The sequence below is a fragment of the Thunnus albacares genome, chromosome 15 (genome assembly GCF_914725855.1).
Source record: "Thunnus albacares chromosome 15, fThuAlb1.1, whole genome shotgun sequence".
Classification (NCBI taxonomy): Eukaryota; Metazoa; Chordata; class Actinopteri; order Scombriformes; family Scombridae; genus Thunnus; species Thunnus albacares.
This window is the reverse complement of record NC_058120.1, coordinates 3,285,561-3,305,818: the sequence shown is the minus strand read 5'-3', so window position 1 is coordinate 3,305,818 and position 20,258 is coordinate 3,285,561. Positions and strand designations below refer to the sequence as shown.

At 41.1% G+C, this 20,258-nt stretch overlaps 1 protein-coding gene and 1 pseudogene across 1 annotated transcript in view; both read left to right on the top strand.

Moving 5' to 3' along the window:
* The window catches only part of si:dkey-288a3.2 (protein phosphatase 1 regulatory subunit 37), a 66,349-nt gene extending 51,596 nt beyond the window's left edge, over window positions 1–14,753 (top strand). The window contains exon 11 of the mRNA XM_044375447.1: window positions 14,601–14,753. Coding sequence (XP_044231382.1) covers window positions 14,601–14,753 — 153 coding nt within the window. The remainder of the gene's footprint in view (window positions 1–14,600) is intronic.
* Window positions 14,754–17,837: 3,084 nt separating this feature from the next.
* On the top strand, window positions 17,838–19,298 carry LOC122998967 (annotated as a pseudogene).
* The last annotated feature ends 960 nt before the right edge of the window (window positions 19,299–20,258 follow it).

Genomic DNA, 20,258 nt, shown 5'->3' with positions numbered 1-20,258 from the left:
TGCTGTAGGGGAAATGTTCCACGCAGAGCTCAATACTTTATCTGGACTGAGCCAAATGTTCCTGTTGCACCGAATATCGAAAACTGACAAGTACTGAAAGCTGGTGCAGGATTTGTAGTGTTGTTATCTTATATTTTAAATCAGAATTTTATTGATTTAAATTATAACTGCAAAGCAAAGAAGGTGGATGGTGTTGAACATGCAACCACAGTTGAGCAGAGGTGCAGGACAAATGCAGTAAACAAAAAGGAACAGAGCAGCAGTCCTGATGCTTAAAAATGCAATCATTTATTGATCCAATGCTTCAAGTTTTAAAAGGTCTTTGTCAGGAAACTGGCATGTGAAGGAAAAGCAGGTTATGTATATGTGAGAAAAGACACAATCCCAGAATGATGGACTGTATGTACATAAACTGAACACTGTGTCACTTCATGGATTCACTTTATATTTGAAAAAATGTACATTATATATCGTGTGAAGGCAGCAGTAGACTGTGTTGGAATTATGGATGTTTTTGTATCACGTCATGTCCAAACTGAAGGTGGAGCTGTCATTTTTTCATATAGTCTGCTCTTCATCACATGGATGTGAATGGATTGCCTTGATGGTTGGAATATTCAATATTCCCACTGTGGACTGCTTCTCTTTTTCCTTCAAGTCCTGATCTTGCCAGTCTTAGAATGTATTTTATTTATGTCAAGTTTACATTTGGACAACATTTACATTTGAGAACTTTGGCTTTTACAAAATTTTAAAGAAATTCGAAATTAGAAAAGCTAATATTCCTGATAGTAAGGTATCAATAGAGTATTGTTTTGGTTTCCGTACAGAAACAATATCTCCACAGGAAGGTCAAAGGTCAGGGAGAAACCCTGCAGCCTGAATAGTTTTTTCTTATGGTACATTTGATAAAATGTGGGTGCAGTTCTTTATGTTGCTCCACTGCCTGGTCTCAGCCTCACTTTATTTGACCATTCTGTTTAACATTATATAGTTTATATAGCACATTTACCACCATATAAAGAGTTAATAAGTCATTTATAACAAACTGTAACACTATAACTGTCAACAACTATATTTCTACAGATGAAGATGAAGTGTATCTGATGTATATAAAGATAAAGACTGCTTGATAACATAATATAGTCGTAATCATATTTATAATAAAGTTTTAAATGAATTGCTGTAAATGAATGTGCATATGAATGGTTTGGATTTACTGATGTGTGTGATGTTATACTGTGTTATCAAGCATTTATTAAGTGTTTATACATCAGTTATAGATGCTTCCTAGAGGAAGGTAGAATTCAAGACAAAAACATTAATAAACACTCCATACAACTACATCATACAGTGTGTTAGAAGTGTGTATTTAGGGTTTATATGATGTTCGTAAGTGTTCCCCTCTGACCTCTGACCTCTGACCTGCCAGGCACAGAGACACCACACTCACTCTGATATTTGAGGGTTTTAGGAGCTTTTGATTATCATCCAGCAGTTTGACCTCAAAAGAAATTAGAATAGAAAAATTAATTCCTTTCATTTCTGTCAAAATAAAATCTGAGCTTAACCTCCCAAAAACTGAGTTTTTATTATTTTAAAAACAAAACAAAAAATATAAAATAGAACTGATATTTTTTGTAGAATTTTTGTGATTTTTTTTTATAAAGATATGTGCAAATAAATAAAATACTGCATCATCAGTGTGATCAGTGTGTCTCTCTGAGCAGAAAAACTAACAAAACTGTAGAAACTGTAGAAAAACTACATTTAACAAATTACTGTATTCAAATATATTTTCTGTAAATTCAATTTTTCCTTTGAAGACTTTTGAAGACAATTCTAAGAAAACACAGAAAGACAGATCAGGTCATTCATCTAAACTGCATCATATATGAGTGTGTGTGTGTGTGTGTGTGTGTGTGTGTGTGTGTGTGTGTGTGTAAGTCATTTTGGCTGCAGTGTTTTTGAGCCGCGATGGAATCCATAAACTTACACACCTCCAAATTTAAAGCACTGGCATTGTTGATCAGCCTCAACAATATGACTTAAACACACACACACACACACACACACACAAAAAAAGCACAATACGCCACTCACATAATACTTGAAACTGGCATCTGAGATATCATTTACATATATTAGCATATAAAGTAATTGGCACAGATGCCAAGGAAGCAGCCGCAAACAGATTAATTGTCATCGAGCAGTCGTGGTGACATAGTTAAAAATGAGCTCCTTTTAAGGCACCAATTATCAGAGAATTTCCAAAGTAACCTTTTTTCATCAACGATTCCCTTCCCCACTGTTGTTGCCTCTAACACACACACACACACACACACACACACACACACACACACACAGAGAGAGAAACTGAGAGGACAGACCCGTAATATGCATAGTATCAGCATCCTAAATGTATAAATATTGTAAATAGCTGTCTGTCGTCTTTCAAGTTGCGCCTTTGAAATCAGGCCGCGCCGCATCCCGCTCTGAAAACGAGCACATGTGCCTTTGTTTAGCCCGAGACGAGAACAAACGGCGAATTCTCTCACACACGCTCATTGTGAGAATCCATAATGAATTTTCACAGATAGAAATAAGAATGCCTCTGCTGGGGCTTCCATATGCAGTTTTCCTCTGGTTTTTTTTTTTTTTTATGAACACATTTTAATGCTCTCTGAGCCCTGATTTAGGCACAGGTATTGTTATGCTTTGTGCATATATGTGTGTGTGTGTGAGGGTGTAAATGTTAAAACTGATCTGCCTCTGAACCTGCACATGTTCACATTTGACAAAACACCACCTCCCCTCCACCCCCATCCCCTCCACCCTCTATCTCTCTCTATCTCTATATTTCACTCAGCATTTAGCAGATTTAGCAGAAGTGCTCGGGCCTTGTTGACCCTGCAGTGTGTGTGTGTGTGTTTTTCAGCGTACAAGTCCGTGCTTTTTCTTGCACAGCTAACGAATGAGCTAGTTTAAGCCGCCCGCACCTCTGAGAGCTTTAAACGCTCCTTTCCCGGCAGCCACCGTGCAGCCATCTTAACTAAATGTTGAGACGGCGGAGAGAGAGAGAGAGAGAGAGACGGAGACGGGAGAGAGGCGAGACAGAGGCCGCGGTGATCCCACGTGGAAACATCAGGCGGAGAGGAGGAGGAGGGGGGGGGTGCAGGATGTGTTGCTGTTGAAATTAGACTTCAATATCGACTACAACTGCAGGAAATAAAACCCGGCATACCTTACATGACAAGTATATTTAGTTTAATTTCATATTTTGACAAGCTGATAAACATTTTCACCGGGACGAGTTCTGGTTTGAGAGCTTTCAGTGTCACTTTAAAAAAGGTACAATGTGTGATTTAAATGCTTAAAAAGTCTGGAGTGTATATTTAAAGTGCACTTTAGAGAACTCCATACTAACTGTTGTGTCACTGCAATGGTTCATTATTAATATTCAAACATGTGAGTGTTATGATACCGGTCGTCTCTGCTGCCGTCACGATCAGTCGTCTGGTTTTTTCTTTCATTGCATGTTGTTTTTCCATCTACCACATGTTAGACTGTGACTCTATTCAGTAGCAGATGTGTACTGTACTATCATGTACATTATGTGGTGAGATATTCATTTGATAATTTTTTTTCCATCTATTTCTTAGGTGTCTTTTTAACATCAGGACAACAGAAGTAAATGAGACTTCAGTTAGACTCAGCAGGACTATTTGCTGCTCTTTGACTAAAGTTTGCTAAAAACTACAACAGCCAGATGTTTTAGGAAATTGCTAAGGCTTAAAAAAATGAATCTATATATTTGTGATATTGTGTGAAGGTAGACTTCAGTATGGAGCAGTGGGCTTGAAGCTGAGTGACAGGCTGGCATGAACTGAGAGAAACATATTGTTGGTCTTTTCATTGGATTTGTTCATGATAAGAAAAATGTATAATAACAGACAAGTGACCCCTTGTCTTACAAACCGGCTTTTCAATTTTTTTTTAATTTGATTGGAATAATTTCAAGAGGCTTTAAGTGGTAAAACTATCAGTATTTTATAAGAGAGACTAGAGAACGGCCTGAAAATGAAATTTAGGTTTTTCTTATTTTCTACCTCAGTAATCATCTTGCGACCTCCTGCATGGTCCTGATGCCCAGGTTGGGAACCACTGCTTTAAAAGGATGGACAGGGTTCTATTCTGGTTAAGCAACACAAAACATGCTGATTTTCCAACATAGAAACTTATTTAATTTCCTTGAAATCAAAGCAGTCACATTTTTAGATGATATTATTTGTATATTGTACAACTGCACTGTCAGAATTGGCCTTGAGAAACTTCTATTAGCTCTGGTTGAAAATATTATAATAGAAGACAAATGGAGCTCTTGACACACACATTAGAGTTTTGACATGGCAGGAAACGGAGGAGAAAGTAAAGAAAGAGGTAATTGTGTGACGACAAAACAAAGGAGTTCCCCCTGGCACCGAGTCTGGAAACAAGAGTTTGTTTGGGTTTTCAGGACTGACAGGAAGGGTCAAAAAGTGTCTTACTATGTGTGCATATACATGTGTGTGTGTGTGTGTGTGTGTGTGTGTGCTTTTGAGCTGTGCGTTGATGTCACAGAAGCAGCCACTGAGATTGTTTGAGTGTTTTTATACACGCATGCAGCAGCACCTTTGCATTTCTACACTTATGCACAGATGTACATGTAGATATGTGTTGGTATATATGTGTGTGTGTGTGTGTGTGTGTGTGTGTGCGCGCGCTCCCATGTGTGTTTATATTCCTTAATGACTTTCTAATTCAGGGCCAGCAGGAACCTGCCTTTATCTCTATTAGTTTAGTAGCCTGGCAAACAAAGAGAGTCTGTGGCCGTGGCACCGAGCCAGAGGAAGACTCAGCCGTAAAAGCACTTGTCCATCTGCGTCTCCTCCTCCTCCTCCTCCTCCTCCTCCACCTCCCCCTCTCTTATTCCTCCTCTCTGGGTGTGAAATGTTCTCCTCCTGTCTCTCGGTAAAGGGGGAAAAAAAAAAAAAAAAGAGAAAAAAAGTCTTGATTCCAGGCTCAGCAGTTCGCTTACTCAATCTAGAGGTATTGATTGTTCCACTTGCCGATCAAGTGCAGAGAAAATATGTAGTGTGGATCGGGGGGGGGGGGGGGGGGGGGGGGGAGTGTGTGTGTTTGTGAAATCAGTAAATTAGTTTTGCTTTGCTGAAAGTCTAGCACCTCTATAAAAGATATTAGGACGTGACATTCCCATGAGGTTTGTGGTGATTTTACACGTAGAAATGTACAAGGAGGGATCAGATAGTACAATATTATTAATAGCAAGTAAAAGATTTGTAGCAAATGGGGGAAAAAAAATGTTAAATAGATGATATTCCTAAACAAAGTGTTTCTCTGTGGACAAAGTACAAATGAAAAAGTCAGATAGAGATATTGGGATGTCTGAAGGCTGGTCAACAGCATCTTTAAATGTCTGTAATCTCTGGAATATTCCATGCATGTCCTGCTCTGGGCCCTGCAATCATTCTGTCCCTTAAAAGAGCACAGAAAGCTACTAACTCACCATACAGGCCTTTTAGTAGTAGTTCTGGAGCTGTTGATCATTCACAGTCATCATCATCATCATCAGCAGATGGAGTTCACCTTGTTGTAGGAATTGTAGATGTTCAACATTTTTTGTGAGCACTTGAAGGACTTCTTGTGTATGTTGGTTTAAAAGTTGAGGTTCAAAGTTTTTATGAGAAATGGGCAAACTTGATCTGCTGGTAAAGATCACTCAAATCAATCCATTTTTATTTATATAGTGTCAAATCACAACAAAAGTCATCTCAGGGCTCTTTTCACATAGAGCAGGTCTAGACCGTACTCTTTAATTTACAGAGACACAACAATTCCCCCATGAGCAGCACTTAGATGCTTGCTCAAGATCATAACATTAATTTGATTGAAAGTTCCAGAACAGCTACTAAACTGACCTCATGATGAGATTGTTTTCTCAACAGTATTACAATTTGACAAAATTAAGTTCAAAGCAGCAGCCAAACCCAAATGTACTCAACAAACGAGCTGATAAATGTTGCATATATGTGTGTCTATGTAAACCAACGTCACTGTTAGAGCAGTCGTTCCCAACCTGGGCTTTGAGAACCCTGGAAATACTCCCAAAATAAAATCACAGGGTTCACAAAGTGATTGAAGGGATTTGTTGGTTTTTTTCTTGTTGAACTTAAGGCCATAAGCTGTGATAAGTGGTCATAAAAAGATATGAATTCATATTAAGTGGTCAAAAGCCAAAATCACGTTACTCTTTCTAACTTCCTTACACTGTCTGTGGCTTTTTAAAAAAAGCCACAGACAGAAATTTCCTAAAACAGCTGGTCATTGTAGTTTTTAAAATGTTACTCAAACAGGAGATAGTAGATTTGTTGTGGACTATTTTCAGCGGCGGATGAATCCACATTCGCAGTTCTAGTGAGTATTTCTGGCAGCAGGAGTGTGTGTATGTGTGTGTGTGCAATTGAGTCAAACTACAACGTGTGTGTCCAAAATATAGAATATCACCAGACTTACCCCTAAAGTGTTACATTAATAATAACACAGGCATGAAATATGACACGGAGATGGTCATTTTACAAAGCAGCATCACCTCTGGCTCCTTCCGGGGGGGAGGGAGGGGGGGGGGAGGGGGCAGCTTGTTCCTTTGTGTTTACCTTGTCGGCCTCATTACACGGCATATGCTCCTCACTGCTGCAACAGCCGCTCACTATATGTTGACTGTATGGTTGTTTTGTGCCGGAGCACTGCCAAAGTAATCCCATGTGACCGTGGAGACAGGCTGGGGAAACACTGACATTTAACACTGTGTTCTGCTGGGAAATGGCCACTCACCACTGCACTGCACTAGATTATAGAGGAAGGAGTGGTGGTAGATCTCCTGTTATCAGCTGCCACTGATGCCATGAAAAGCCAAGGTGTCATTAAAGTGTGTGTATGTGTGTGTGTGTGATGGGGGGATGTTATACTTGTATTAATGATGTAATGGGGGGCAAAAGCTGTTCACACACACACATTATAGGCACTCACCACCCTCTTGTACACAAACAATTAGTCTCTCAAAGTTAACAATTACATTTCAGGATTAAGATTTGCTTTACTGTTAGAAGTCAAGGTGAAGCTGTGTTCAGACCAGCTTGAGCTCTGCATGAAGGAACGCAGCCCTCTCATTCATTTGAATGGATCCAGTGTGTTGATGCCAACGCAGAGCGCTCTGGCAAAACAACGCAGGGTCACATACATGCAAACGCACATTTCTGGTAGATTACTTTGGAATGTGAATCAGAGTCCTGCAGCAGGTTGGGTACAGTATGTGTAATACTTTGGGCTTTGACAAAAATGAACAAAATGCAGTTTTTTTTAAAAACATCTAAACAAGCTGAATCTTATCAAGCCCAATTAGTCGCCATGAATGGTTTCATTTTGAAAGACCACAACACAACCTTTCACTCTAGAGCAGCTAGCGGATGGAAACGGATGACCTCTACACAAAAATAGCCAGTGGTGAATACAAAGTTGTGGACAATACATCATCGAAGGCCAAGTCGGACGTATAGGACTGAACTGTGTGTGATCACTAACTGAGAATAACATTGTCAGTGGAGTTTGCTGCTTGTAAAAAGTGGCAGAAAGTATAGAGAGAAAGAAAGTAGCTTTCGATAGCTGCAGACTCAGGTGCTGTGTCAATCAATAGATACTTTTCCACTAACACCACTCTCAAGCTGCCGAAACGGGAAGACAAAGAGACCTTAACCCAGCTCACAGTGAAATCTGCTGTTGCGTTTTTTTGTACATTTTAATTTAAGCAATGTGATCAGACATCTGTTTAACTTAAGGCTGTTGACATATTGCACAAGTTAAAATAAAAGGACTCTAAAGTGAGTGCTTTATGTGTTTACCTCCAGGTTCAGGCCGGGTCACGGGATTTATTTTATCAGGTGGGGTCTGGATTTGATTTCCAGATGATTGCAGGTAACGGGTCGGTTCCAGTACGGAGGCTTGGGTCGTTTCTTTTTTCAAAAGTGCTGTTGTTTAAAGCTGTTATGGTCTTGTGTCTGAAGATAAAGTGCTTCACGTTGCTGCAAAACATCCTTAAACCTTTTGGGGGCAACAGAAACATGTAGTGAACATAACACTGATGATATGTTAAATCAGTTGCTTATTTCCACATCCAGCAGTTACGTAGCAACATGATCATTCATGTGGAGTCGTGTTTCTGTCCACTTGGTGAATGTAAGTCCAATATTCACTCTCTTTTAGCTTCTGTTTTTACTCTCTACCAACTCCTGAGGGAAATATCTGGCTCTTTAGCTGCTAAATGCTCCACTATGTTCACCAGCTAGTCTACAGCTAACTGTGTCTGTTTGCCGTTTGTTGCTGAGCAGGAAACAACTGGAAACAGCTGTAGAGTCGCTGATAATTCTCTGTAGGTTCATCACTACAAGAGACCCCTCACTGACATTAGATACATTATTATAAAAATATTTATCATACAATCACATGCCATATTCACCCTTATAGAGACTTTTACTTCCACAAATCACTAGTCTCTAGCCCTGGATGCCTTGTACAGAAAAAATGTTTCCATAATTTTACAGATTCTTCTTTTGTAATGATTGTGTGTGGGGGGAAAAAGTCCTTTTGGGTCCCAGTGGGTCACATGACCGGCAAATCCAACTGCAGTTCCTAAACTAAAAGCACCTCACAGCTCAGAGCTGTCCTTGGAGGTTTGGTGTGGACAGAGACAAATCCAGAATTCCAACAAGCTTAGTTTACTTACTGTGTGTGTGTGTGTGTGTGTGTGTGTGTGTTTGAGTTGTTATGGTCACCCACTGGCATTTACCAGTGTACCTGTGTGTGTGCCGGCTGGATGCAAGTGCATAAATCAGCTGTATCCTGGCTTTGTCTTTTCTCAACTCTGTGTGTGTGCGTGTATACTCACAGATGCTGTCTGTATGCTGTGTGTGTATCACAGATGTATGTGCTCACAAATGCTCACGGATATACAGCGCGTGTGTGTGTGTGTGTCTGTGTGGGTGAAAGTGTGTTCCTCCTTTGACCCCTTCGGCTCCAGTGTATGGCGTCACTGGCATCTCTCTCTCTGTCTGCAGAAGGCAGTGGCTATGGGAGGCTGATTAGGGTGAAAACATCGGAATACGTACGCATACACATGGACAATCGGCACACATGCACTGAAAACGTGCACATACACACTGAAAATTTTCACCACCTTCACACACACACACACAGCAGGATATAGGCTACTTTTGTGTGTGTGTGTGTGTGTGTGTGTGTGTGTGTGTATCTGAGTTTGTGTGTGTAAAATCATTTCGGTGCACCTGAAAGTTGTTGCACTGTAACAGGAAGGCAGGTTGAGCTTTAAATCCCGACCTTCCTGTTGCAGTGAACTGACTTCCAGCCCCCTGTGCACGAGTGCATGAGTGTGTCTGAGTGCGTGAGTGTGTGCATGTTAAATATTTTTCAGTGTGCTCGGAATTTGTTTCAGTGTAACACGAAGGCTTAGATTCAGAGCTCAACCTGCACCTACATAGCTCTACAGTGTTGTCCTTTCAAAGAGGAAGACGAAGATGCAGTTATTACTATCAATTGTAGTTGGCCCTGGGTTACTGCTAGTATTGGTGAAATGCACAATTATTTTATATGCACACACTCAGATACCCACACACACATACAAATAGCATATATCCTGCTGTGTGTGAAGGTGGAGGGATGTGAACATTTTCACTGCGTATGTGCTCATTGTCATGTGTATGTACACGTATTTAAACCCTAATCAGCCTCCCATAAGTGGCTTTGAACTCTGAACCCCCCCACCACCACCACTATCACCAAAAACACACACAAACAAACACACACACACAAACACGAGCCTCTTCCATCAGCAGAAGGTTGCATTGCTGTTCTCCACATGCCCACCTCTCACCCATCCAGCCCTCCCCCCCCACACATCCTCCTCCTCCACCTCACCTACCCCCGGTGTTGGCAAAGGCATCTGGGTGTGTGTGTGTGTGTGTGTGTGTGTGTGTGTGCGTGTGTGTGTCAGGCGGGCTGCTGCGTGGTGAGCGTGCCCTCTGTCATTCACGCAGAGCAGCCCTGTCCAACTGTCACTTCCTGACAGGCTGATAATCAATCTCTTTATTAACTGCTCTGCTGCAGACCGCCACCATGGAAGGGAGGAGGGAGGAGGGAGGAGGGAGGAGGAGGAGGTGAAGAGAAAAAAGGAGGGAGGGAGGAGAAAAAACAGATCAGGACTCACACTGTAGCTTGGATAGTTGAGTTTGTCTTTTATTAAGGAAAAGGTTCACTTTCAAGGCAGCTGGGGTGTTTCAAAATAAACTATTGTAGTAAAGTATGGGTAAGAAATGGTCAGTGTTTAATGATGGAAAGGAGATATAGCAATGCTTCCATAGATCTGGAGGATCACCAGATGACAATATTATGTTTGGGTTTTTTTCTTACTCATTTTTCAATCATGCAATGAAAAATATTTAAATTAAAAAGCTTGAGAAGGAAACATCACTCACTTGTTAAAACTGCTCATGATTCACAGACAATACATCTGTAACCAGGAGTCACACATGGATATGACTTTATTTTAAGGGTAAAGAAAAAAGGTTGGGAACAAAGAAGATGTGAAATGAATATAGTTCCAACAAGCTTCTAAAAGTTTAAAGAGTTTAAAAGTGTCTTCTTCAACTTTTCCTATAATGTCTGCATTTGTGTGTGCATTTGTGATCCTAGTTGATGGAATGTTTGTTTGCTTGTTAGTCTGGTTGAACTACCAGGCTAACTACTAGCTAAAGTTAAACAGGTAAGTACTAGCTAACTTATAAGGTCAAAGCTGATGTATCTTCAACTGCAGTTCCTCTAACAGACACTTGATGGCTCTCTAAGAAACCCAACTATCTTGAGTGAATAGTGAGAAGTTGTAGTTTTGCTTCCGCTGTGCGTCATCATTATTCCATTACGAAGATATATTAAGACTTAAAGGGGATATATTCTACACATTTCCAGGTCTGTCTTTTAAGCTAGGGCTCTACTGGAATATCTGTAAATCCCATGACTTACAGTTAAAAACTTATTATTTAACTCATACTGACCCTTTACACAACCCCTCAGTTCAGCCTCTGTCTGAAACAGGCTGTTTTAGCTCCTGTCTCTTTAAGGCCCCCTTCCAGAGGTGCCCACTCTGTTCTGATTGGCCTTCTACAGAACTCTACTCAGCTCGGCTACTCAGGACGCTATGTCAACAAACCATGAAACAAACTATAGTAGTAGGATTTCACTACTTTTTCCTCATTCTTTACTCAAAATGTCAACTTCTCAAATACATCAGCACATGTCCGAGCCCGAATCCGATCTGAAACATGAGGGTGGACAACGCAAACAACATACAGAAAAACCTTAACAATCTAAGCAACCAAGTCCATGGAATGGATGGGCGTTTATGGGCATGCACAACAAGCTGATGTCAGTTGTTGATTTTGCTCATCCGCATCCCAGCATGCAAAGCAGACGTGGCTACAGGAGCCATTTAGCTCAAACTTGCGCCCTTAGTGTGGTTTGTTTAGGCTGCATGAATGCTGTCAACCAAAGAAGACCAACCGCTGCATTTTATGATAGTAGATGTGATTTTAGCATGAATGCAAAAGTTAAACCACAATTATTAAACAAGTTAAGTTAATCACAAGTGATCTATATAAGAAAAAATGTACATTTATGCAAATTATCAAAAGGTGAAAAAGAGGTGTAATTGAGATGTCTTTTGCTACTCCATCTTTTGCTAGTTCAAAGTAGGGAAATGTAGCTACCCCTCTGCCTCTAGTAATATCAAGGTCTACCTGGTCATCAATACACAAACAAGTTGTATTGCAGGTTCGACTAACAATGCTCATAATTTGTGACACCAGATGAGATAAATATACACATATAGTACAGTATATTGCTTCATAACTTGCTATCAGTCAATACAATTTGATTTGTCCACATGGCTTTACCTAATGCTGCTGATGATGCAGGATGACATCACTAAAATTGTCCAATGAATGAGTTACATGTCAGTCCACATGACTTCAAGTTTACAGCTCTTGGTACAGTTGTAAAAAGTCAGTGTGAACACAAACTGCACCAGAACTGAAAGGCAACAATGTATCACTTTTTCCGCAGGCCGGACCAAATTAACTGAACTCCAGGTGTGATTAAATGCTGGTCTTGCATCATCTATTTCCATGTGTTTAAGAGGATAAAGAGGATAAAGCAGAGTGTTGACGAAGGAGAAAGCGGCTCAAGCTACTGTCCAGACCTGCTGCTGCTGGTTTTTGGGATGCTGGGCTTTCTGACAGAATCATACCTGCCGTCACAGCGATAATTTATGAGGCAGGAAAGCGCATCAGTGATTCTGGTGGCCGGCAGCTAGCTAGCAGTCAGCCTGTCATCTGCTCTGTCCTTTTTACTCTCCACTCTTTCATTTGTTTCTTTTTCCAGTTTTCTCTGAGTCTGCCATTTCTCCTCTCTTCTTCTTTCTTTCTGTTCACATTTAGTGGCACAATTCACTTTTTTTCTTATGTCCACTGATAACTGAAGGTACATACAGTATACAACCCACACAAGCAAATGCAGCAAACTAAGGCACATTCTGTTGAGATTTTCAAAAAGGAATCTTGGGAAATGTAGGAAATCACCAACTGAAGAGGAGCAGATAAAACAGGTTGAGGCAAAGTGGGAACCATGAAGGTATATTACGACATTTAATCACAAAGCTTCACATATTGATGAGATCTGATATGTAAGAAGATCACAAGGGAGACTTTCTACACCATCAGCAGTCTGACATTAGTGGATATTCATGCTCCCCAGAGGATGATTACTAACACTTTCCATTTTGGACACTCCATTAACTTCCCTCCAGAGCCACTATAAGGACTAAAATGTTAATTTAGCAAACAAGATGTCTCATAATCTGATGATCTGATTGTAATGAAGGTAGCTGAACACATCCATGCACTCAGTCTTTCCATTTGAATGAGCCCATGACTTTTTCCTCTGACCCCATCTTCAAGACAAAACCTAACTTTTGCTAAAGCTCTAACAATACTGTATGTCATAATGTCAGTATGTTGTGTGTTCTGTCCAACACTTTTATAATACGGGGTGTCATGAACAATGCAGCTTCTGGGGGCTGCTAACAAAGATTTTCAATCAATGGATTACTGTGAACAAAACATTTACTGGCTATTTTATTTTCCAAGTTAATGAACAAGCAGTCAGACCATCAGACAGGAAGCACAGGTCTGACTTCTCTCCTGACACCTATTCTAATACTTACAATCTAATCTACTAACAATACTAACAATCTAATACAACTCAGAGTATCTACCAGTAGCGAGTACCAGTCTGATACTGGTGTCCTCTTCTTCCCAATTTTAAAAACTGTGTATCACACTGTGTGAACATTATTGTAGTCATTTTCATGTAATGTAACATGAAATGAAAAACTGAGCAGTGGCTGAATGAATGTAACTGATGGCAGAAGCACAATGTTTTGTCAAAAAGCTGATGAAGAATCTGTATTTTCTGTGGATCGGTCCCGTCTGGCTGATACCCGATCACTTATTAAAATATTGGTGCTGATATGTCAGTTTCACCTCCAAATAAAGTGGTTTAGATAACTGGATAAATGGCTTTCTTACAGCCTGTCTCATGATCTGACTGCTTGTGTTTCTTGCCCCATTAGACTTTGTTGTAATGACATGATGTGATGTGAGTGCAATGACTCATTTTGACGCATTTTCTTCAAGAATCCAATCTTTGACATAAATTTGTCCACAAAGCCAGTTATTACCAGGATCAGACTACATAATATCAACCCGATATTGGCTCAGGCAGACAGACATGGGACATTGGGAACAAAATTGAGCGTTGGGCGTAACAATTGGTTATTTTATCCAGTATAGTGTGTCGCAGTGGAAGACAGCCAGCACAGCATCTGAGACACCTCACAGCGTCCTGACAAAAAAAACACTAGCGAGGCAGAATTTGTTGACTTTGAACTTCTACAACGTGTTCTGTTACGATGACTCTACGAGCTCAGGGCACACTTTTACACACTGCTGTAAACATGGCGGAGGAAGGAAGGGATGATGATGATGATGATGGTGCTGCAGGTGGAACTTTGAAGTCCATCTCTGACAACTCCTTTCTGATCAACTATGCAAGTCATGAAAGATGGATGATTGGTCGGGGTCCAACATGTAGTCTGCTATGTCTCTTGGCTAGAATTAATGACTCTATAATCAGCTAATCTCAGATTTTAACCATCCAGACATGACAGAGATAGTTAAATAGTTGTTGCTATGGTACCCTGACAACAGCTGCACTATCAAGAAATATATGCCTAGTCATGTGAACTCTTTTGTGAAAGAAATTACACAAGTCAAGGACAGTAAGGGTGAATTAACTTTGGCATTTCACTAATCCTGATGCCTCTGTTTTGATGGTTGTGTTGTTGTGTGTGTGATCAACAGGATGAGTTTCTGATGGAGACCCAGACGAGGCTTCTCTCAGAGATCAACCAGCGGTGCCTCGCCAATGCCAGCGTCTCCGGCCTCGCCACGGAAACCTCTGAGACGTTACCCGCCGAGGCCGACGGACCAGCTGACAGCATGACTACAGCCTGAGCTCACAAACACACACACACACACATATCACACAGAGGAGGAAAAATGGCTAACCTTGTACAGATCACCTGAGAAGCTGCTCATGGATACATTCACACCGCCACCGTGTCCCCAACCCAAACAGCTGACTAGCAGATATATGCGAATAATAATTCTATCGCAAATAATGATAACCATAAAACTCCAAATCCGGGTAATAAAGGCGGAGTAGAGCTCCCTAATGAAACGCCGGCCTCCCCGCTGCTTCCCTCCTAATGTTCCCGCCGAGCCGCTCGCCACTTTCCATAAAGCAATTTTGCAAGCCCACTTCAAACGTGAATCACCTAGAAATGAAGAGAACTGCCCCCCCCACACCCTTCTGAACCCCCCCCCCACCACCATTACCCCCACCCTCCCCTTCCTACAACACTCACACTGGAGCCCTGTGTGTGTGTGTGTGTGTGTGTGTGTCGCAAATCCCTGTTTGCTTGTGTTCCATCATCACTAATGTTCACAGTGATGCATTGCGGGACACTCCTCAGAGGTGTGTGTGTGTGTGCCTGTGTGTGCGCCTGTGTGTGCATGCATGTGTTTGTGTGTGTAAAGATGTAGCGTCATTACTCTGACAGAGGTAGCAGCCATGAACTCAGCCAAGTTCCATCTGCATTAATCAACTGGAAAACACAGGCAGACGTTCAACAGCAATACAATGTGAAACAATTCAGCAGCGTGCGTACAGCTACAGTAAACAGAGGGGTGGAGGTGTCTGTCAGCGGCTCTTTATGGTTGTATCAGCTTGTATAAGAAGCAGAAGCAGAGGGCAGGACCCTCACACAGGATGCTTTAAGACTATTTTCACTTCTTTTTGATGATTTATTCCTTAATGTTTACTGTACTACCTAGTGATCTCTCTCAGTGCAGAGGTTGAACTTGGCAAGTTGCAGCCAGTTATGTCATTAAACTTCACCACTGTGCACCTGTTATCTTCATTGTAACGTATATTTACAATAAAAATGAACCTAATATCATACACTGCACTGTCTCGGTTTGTTTTCATGTCTGTACTGTATATGCATTCGTTTTCATTGAGGTGTAATGTCCATGTAAAGAGCGGAAATAACAGAGAGGCAGCGCTGTTAACCGTCCAATAAAAAACATGAACCTTAACTTTACCTTCAGACAAACCAATTTGGCAGCAACAAATATCAGACATCAACTCTGAGACCCGGTATCTAGACTCTGACCTCATCACTCCCCTTAATGAAACACCAAGCTCAGCACAGCAGGGAGTGACAAAATAACTCTCAACCGAGGGAAGGTAGATTCAGAGCCTACAGGTGGATGCTGGGGTGGAGGTGTAGCTATGCACTGCGGCAGCAGCAGCAGCAGAAAAGGACATGTTGTCCAACATGTCCACATTCTGGCAGATGGGAACCAGTGCTGCTGAATCCACATTAAAATGTGTAAATTGAAACTGCTTGATGTAAAATTAGTAACCAAGAAAAATCTGTCAGCTGTAAGACGTAGTATTCATGTAATGGGAACATAATGGTTCCAAAAAACCTGAAATGAACACTCATCAGTGAGTGAACAGACCCCTCCTGCACAGAGAACATCACTGCACATATCAGACATCAACATCAGGCACTTAAGAACTCAAATGTGTTCTGGCAAGCATAATATTCACATATGCTAAATATAGTGACTTATTTTCTCCATGTGGCATCACAGGCCTATAAAGTAGACTATTGGTTCCAAACCTGGAGGTCACAAGATCAATTTGAGGGTCATGACATGGTAAAGAGGAGAGCAAAGCAGAAAAGGCTCCACAAGGTTATATTGATTTTTCAACCTTTCCTCTAATCTTTGCCACTATTCTCATAAAATACCAGATAATTTTACTTCTTCAGGCCTCTAGAAAGTACTTTAAAAAAACACACTTAGTACTAGTCTTATGCAACTGATGAAAATGTGAAGTGGAGCAGAGCAGGTGGAGCCAAACGCAGGAGACTGTAGGCAGAACAAGAATGAAGAATAACTTCTTTATTCTGGAAATGCAGGCGAAGCAAAACTGAAGCAAACAGAACAAAAGGATCCAACAAAGACTGAAGTGAAAACAGGACTAAAATACTAACTGAACTAACGAGGAGATGAGGTGCAGGTGGGGAGATGGGCGGAGAAACTCAAGTGAGGGGAAGGAGGAGATGAAACAGGAGGAAGGGAAAGAAGCTGATAGGCTGGGGAAACACTGGGGGAACGGGCAGGGCTAACGAGGCTGAATGCAGGGCAGGTGTGGAGGGAAAAGCAGGCTGAGGAAAACAAGAAAAAACACAAAAAAGTCAATAGCTGCCCTGGGCTGAGGACAAATCTAAAACAGAACTTCATGAGTACAATTAAGTTGTCTTCATATATAAACCATCAATCAAACTGTCTCAGAATTACATAAATATAACTTGAATAAGTACACAAGTCATAGTAAGCAAACACAGCTAATAAACTTCAGCATTACATTGCCAACCTAGGAACCTTTGCCATAAAGACTAGAAACATAAATTGCTGTTGACATAAACATGAACCAATAAATCTGTCAAGCAGCGTGACCTGCATATTAAGACCGCACGTAACAACATAAATTGGACTGAAAGACAACTGTTGCTCTGAGTTTCAGTTCACTTTTGCACTTATTTTCTCTGAGAGTCAATAAAGCAAGCAACAGTGTCTCAAGTGGTCCTTACATAGAATTTGCAACCGATTAAGTCGCTTCTCGTTCACTCATACGTCCGAGTTCGAGAGAACGATTCATTTGATCTCGTTCAGTGAGTAGCTGCCAGGCTGTCTCGACTCGAGTCACTCACTGACGCTTTCGTTCGAGACAATGACTCACGTTCAGTTTTGAGCAACTGTGCTACCATAGCAGACAGGCAGGCAGTTGAGCCTTAAGCCAAGGTTTTCAATGTCATGAAGATGGCTCTCTTTTAACCTGGTTAGATCACCATAGTAACTGATGCGGCAAACTTAGCCTGGTCCGGAGCAGGTTATGTTCCAAGTTTTGGCTTAAATCAGCTATAAAAAACGCTGCCCTTTCACTAACCACCTCTTTTGAAAATGGCATCACCGTTTTTGGAAAATCCTGTGGACCTTGGTGCAATAATTGTGCAAGGTTCTCTTCGGAGAGAGTCTTTAGAGACTGGAGTGATCCGTTATCATTTCCTGATGTCATTCTCTATGAACGCTACAGATTCTCAGCTGAATGAATACGTTATTTATGCAAACTGCTGGAGCCAGTAACTCCACAAAAAGAAGCCGTGCGCTCACAGTAGCACAACTTGTGTGCATATCGTTGCGTTTTTTTGCCACAGGAACCTACATGCATTCAGTTGGTGATGCAGAAAATCTGAGCAAGAATACTGTATGCCGCGTTATTCTCAAGGTTGTACTTGCTCTCACTGAACTACTGAATATGTTTGTAGTGTTCCCCGGCCATTTGCCCACAATGGCTATAAAAGAAGCCTTCTATAAAATCGCAGGTAACATACATTAATAGTTCAGAATATTAACAATCAGTATGATGCATACTTGCATGTGAAATAATATATATAAATCTAATTCCTTCATAGGATTCCCTAGGGTGATAAGTGTTGATTGCACCCACATACCCATCAGTGGAGCCTCGGGGGAACATGAGGGCGACTTTGTCGACAAAAGTCCTTTCATAGTATCAATTTCCAGGTAAACTACTTGGTACTCATTTTTGTAAGGTGATTGGCATTTTCCGGGAGTCATCACTGGGTCATCGGTTTGAGCAGGTATGGCAAATATATACAATTAATGCTATTGCTTGTTTAATTGTGGCACTGTTCAAGTAAGTTCCTCTCCTTTTATTAACAGGGCACTATGATGGACTGCTGCTGGGGGACAGAGGATACTCTTGCACACGGTTCTTGATGACCCCCTATCCTGACCCACAGACACCACCAGAGAGGAGCTTTAATGTGGCCCTCAGTAAATGCCGGGTCAGGATTGAGATGACCTTTGGGGTCATCAAGTCCCGTTTTAACTGTCTCCGTGGTCTGAGGGTCTCTCCCAAGTGGGCCTGCCAGATCATAACAGCATGCGTGGTGCTCCAAAACATCGCCACCATCCGAAAGGTGAGGGACCCTCATGTGCCATTGATGGCACCTGACATCGTGGACCCCATTACCCTGGATCACCCCACTGGAGCAGCCATTAGACAGGCCATTACTAATCAGTTTTTTATGTAAAAGAAAACAAAAGCGATATTTTATTTCATATATCATTCTGATTCTGTTTTATTCCAAATTTAATTATCTGTAAATACTGTAGCCTGTGTTCTATGTGTGTAGCATGAAGGAGCTACAACTGTCATTTCATTTTGCAACCCTGTTGTACGACAAGTTAAGTTGACAAGTTGAACCTTGAAAAAAAGAATACACCAATCACAGGATGTGTTTCACATTTTTGTTTAGTTGTTCTGTCTTTGCTCGGAAGAAAGAGTCATAAGTATACAATGTCAATCATGCTTAACCAATAAAATTCTAAGTACCATTTACTGCAATACCTTCTCCAGTTGCTCAATTTCCAATTTGAGCTTTTTGATCTCTAGTTCTTTTTTAATGTTGTCCAGCTCCAGGTTCCTTTTGTATAAGGCCCTCACATTGTCTACTCCTACCTGTATAAATAGTATTAGTTGACAGGACATTGAAGTGTTCATCAAGCAACAGAGATCACTGGGATAGACTTTTCAGTGATATTGGTGTTGTACTGTGTTCATGATTTACCTAGATTGGCGTGTTCTTGGTAAGGCTCACTTTAAAAGACGGACATAGGACTACGAGAAAATATCAAATTAACACCATCAGCAATTTTCTGCCAGCATTCCTCTCTCACCTTATTTACAGCAACTGTGTAGCTTTTTGCTGTGATAATTGTTTTATATTGCTCATAACCCTCCATTATAGTCACTTGTTCTTCTTGACTAAAGTAGGCGGCACGTGATCTATCCATTTCATGCAGACAAAGACTAAAATGATGCGTCAAACGCCCCTTGTTATGGGAACGCGCACAGAGCTTGAAGCAGAAAGCCTAGGAAGAAAGATCATAACCACCATCGTGATTATCTCTGATTGCGAGTTTAGGGTTTGTTGAGCCAGCTTACTGAAAGAAAGCCTGGCTATGTTGACCTTGCTTCGCAGTACACCCCTCTGTCCTTCTCCCCCTTAGTCCAGTCTAAACAAACAGGGGGAATGTCTGAGGGCATCTGGTGGACTGGTGGAGGAACACAGCCAGACTGGGACAGAACCATGACAGAAAAGGGATTGAAAGTTCAGTTCTTAGCTTTGTTTTAAGGGGTTACAAGCCAGAAGTGTTACGAAGTACATTAGAACTAAATTACTGGGCTATTTTTGGTGTTAAGCAAGAACCATTTTGACACGTTTTTAATTTTATTGTTCTGTGTCAGTTTACGACTGATCCCATAAATTCAGTTTTTACCTGTGAACATTCGGA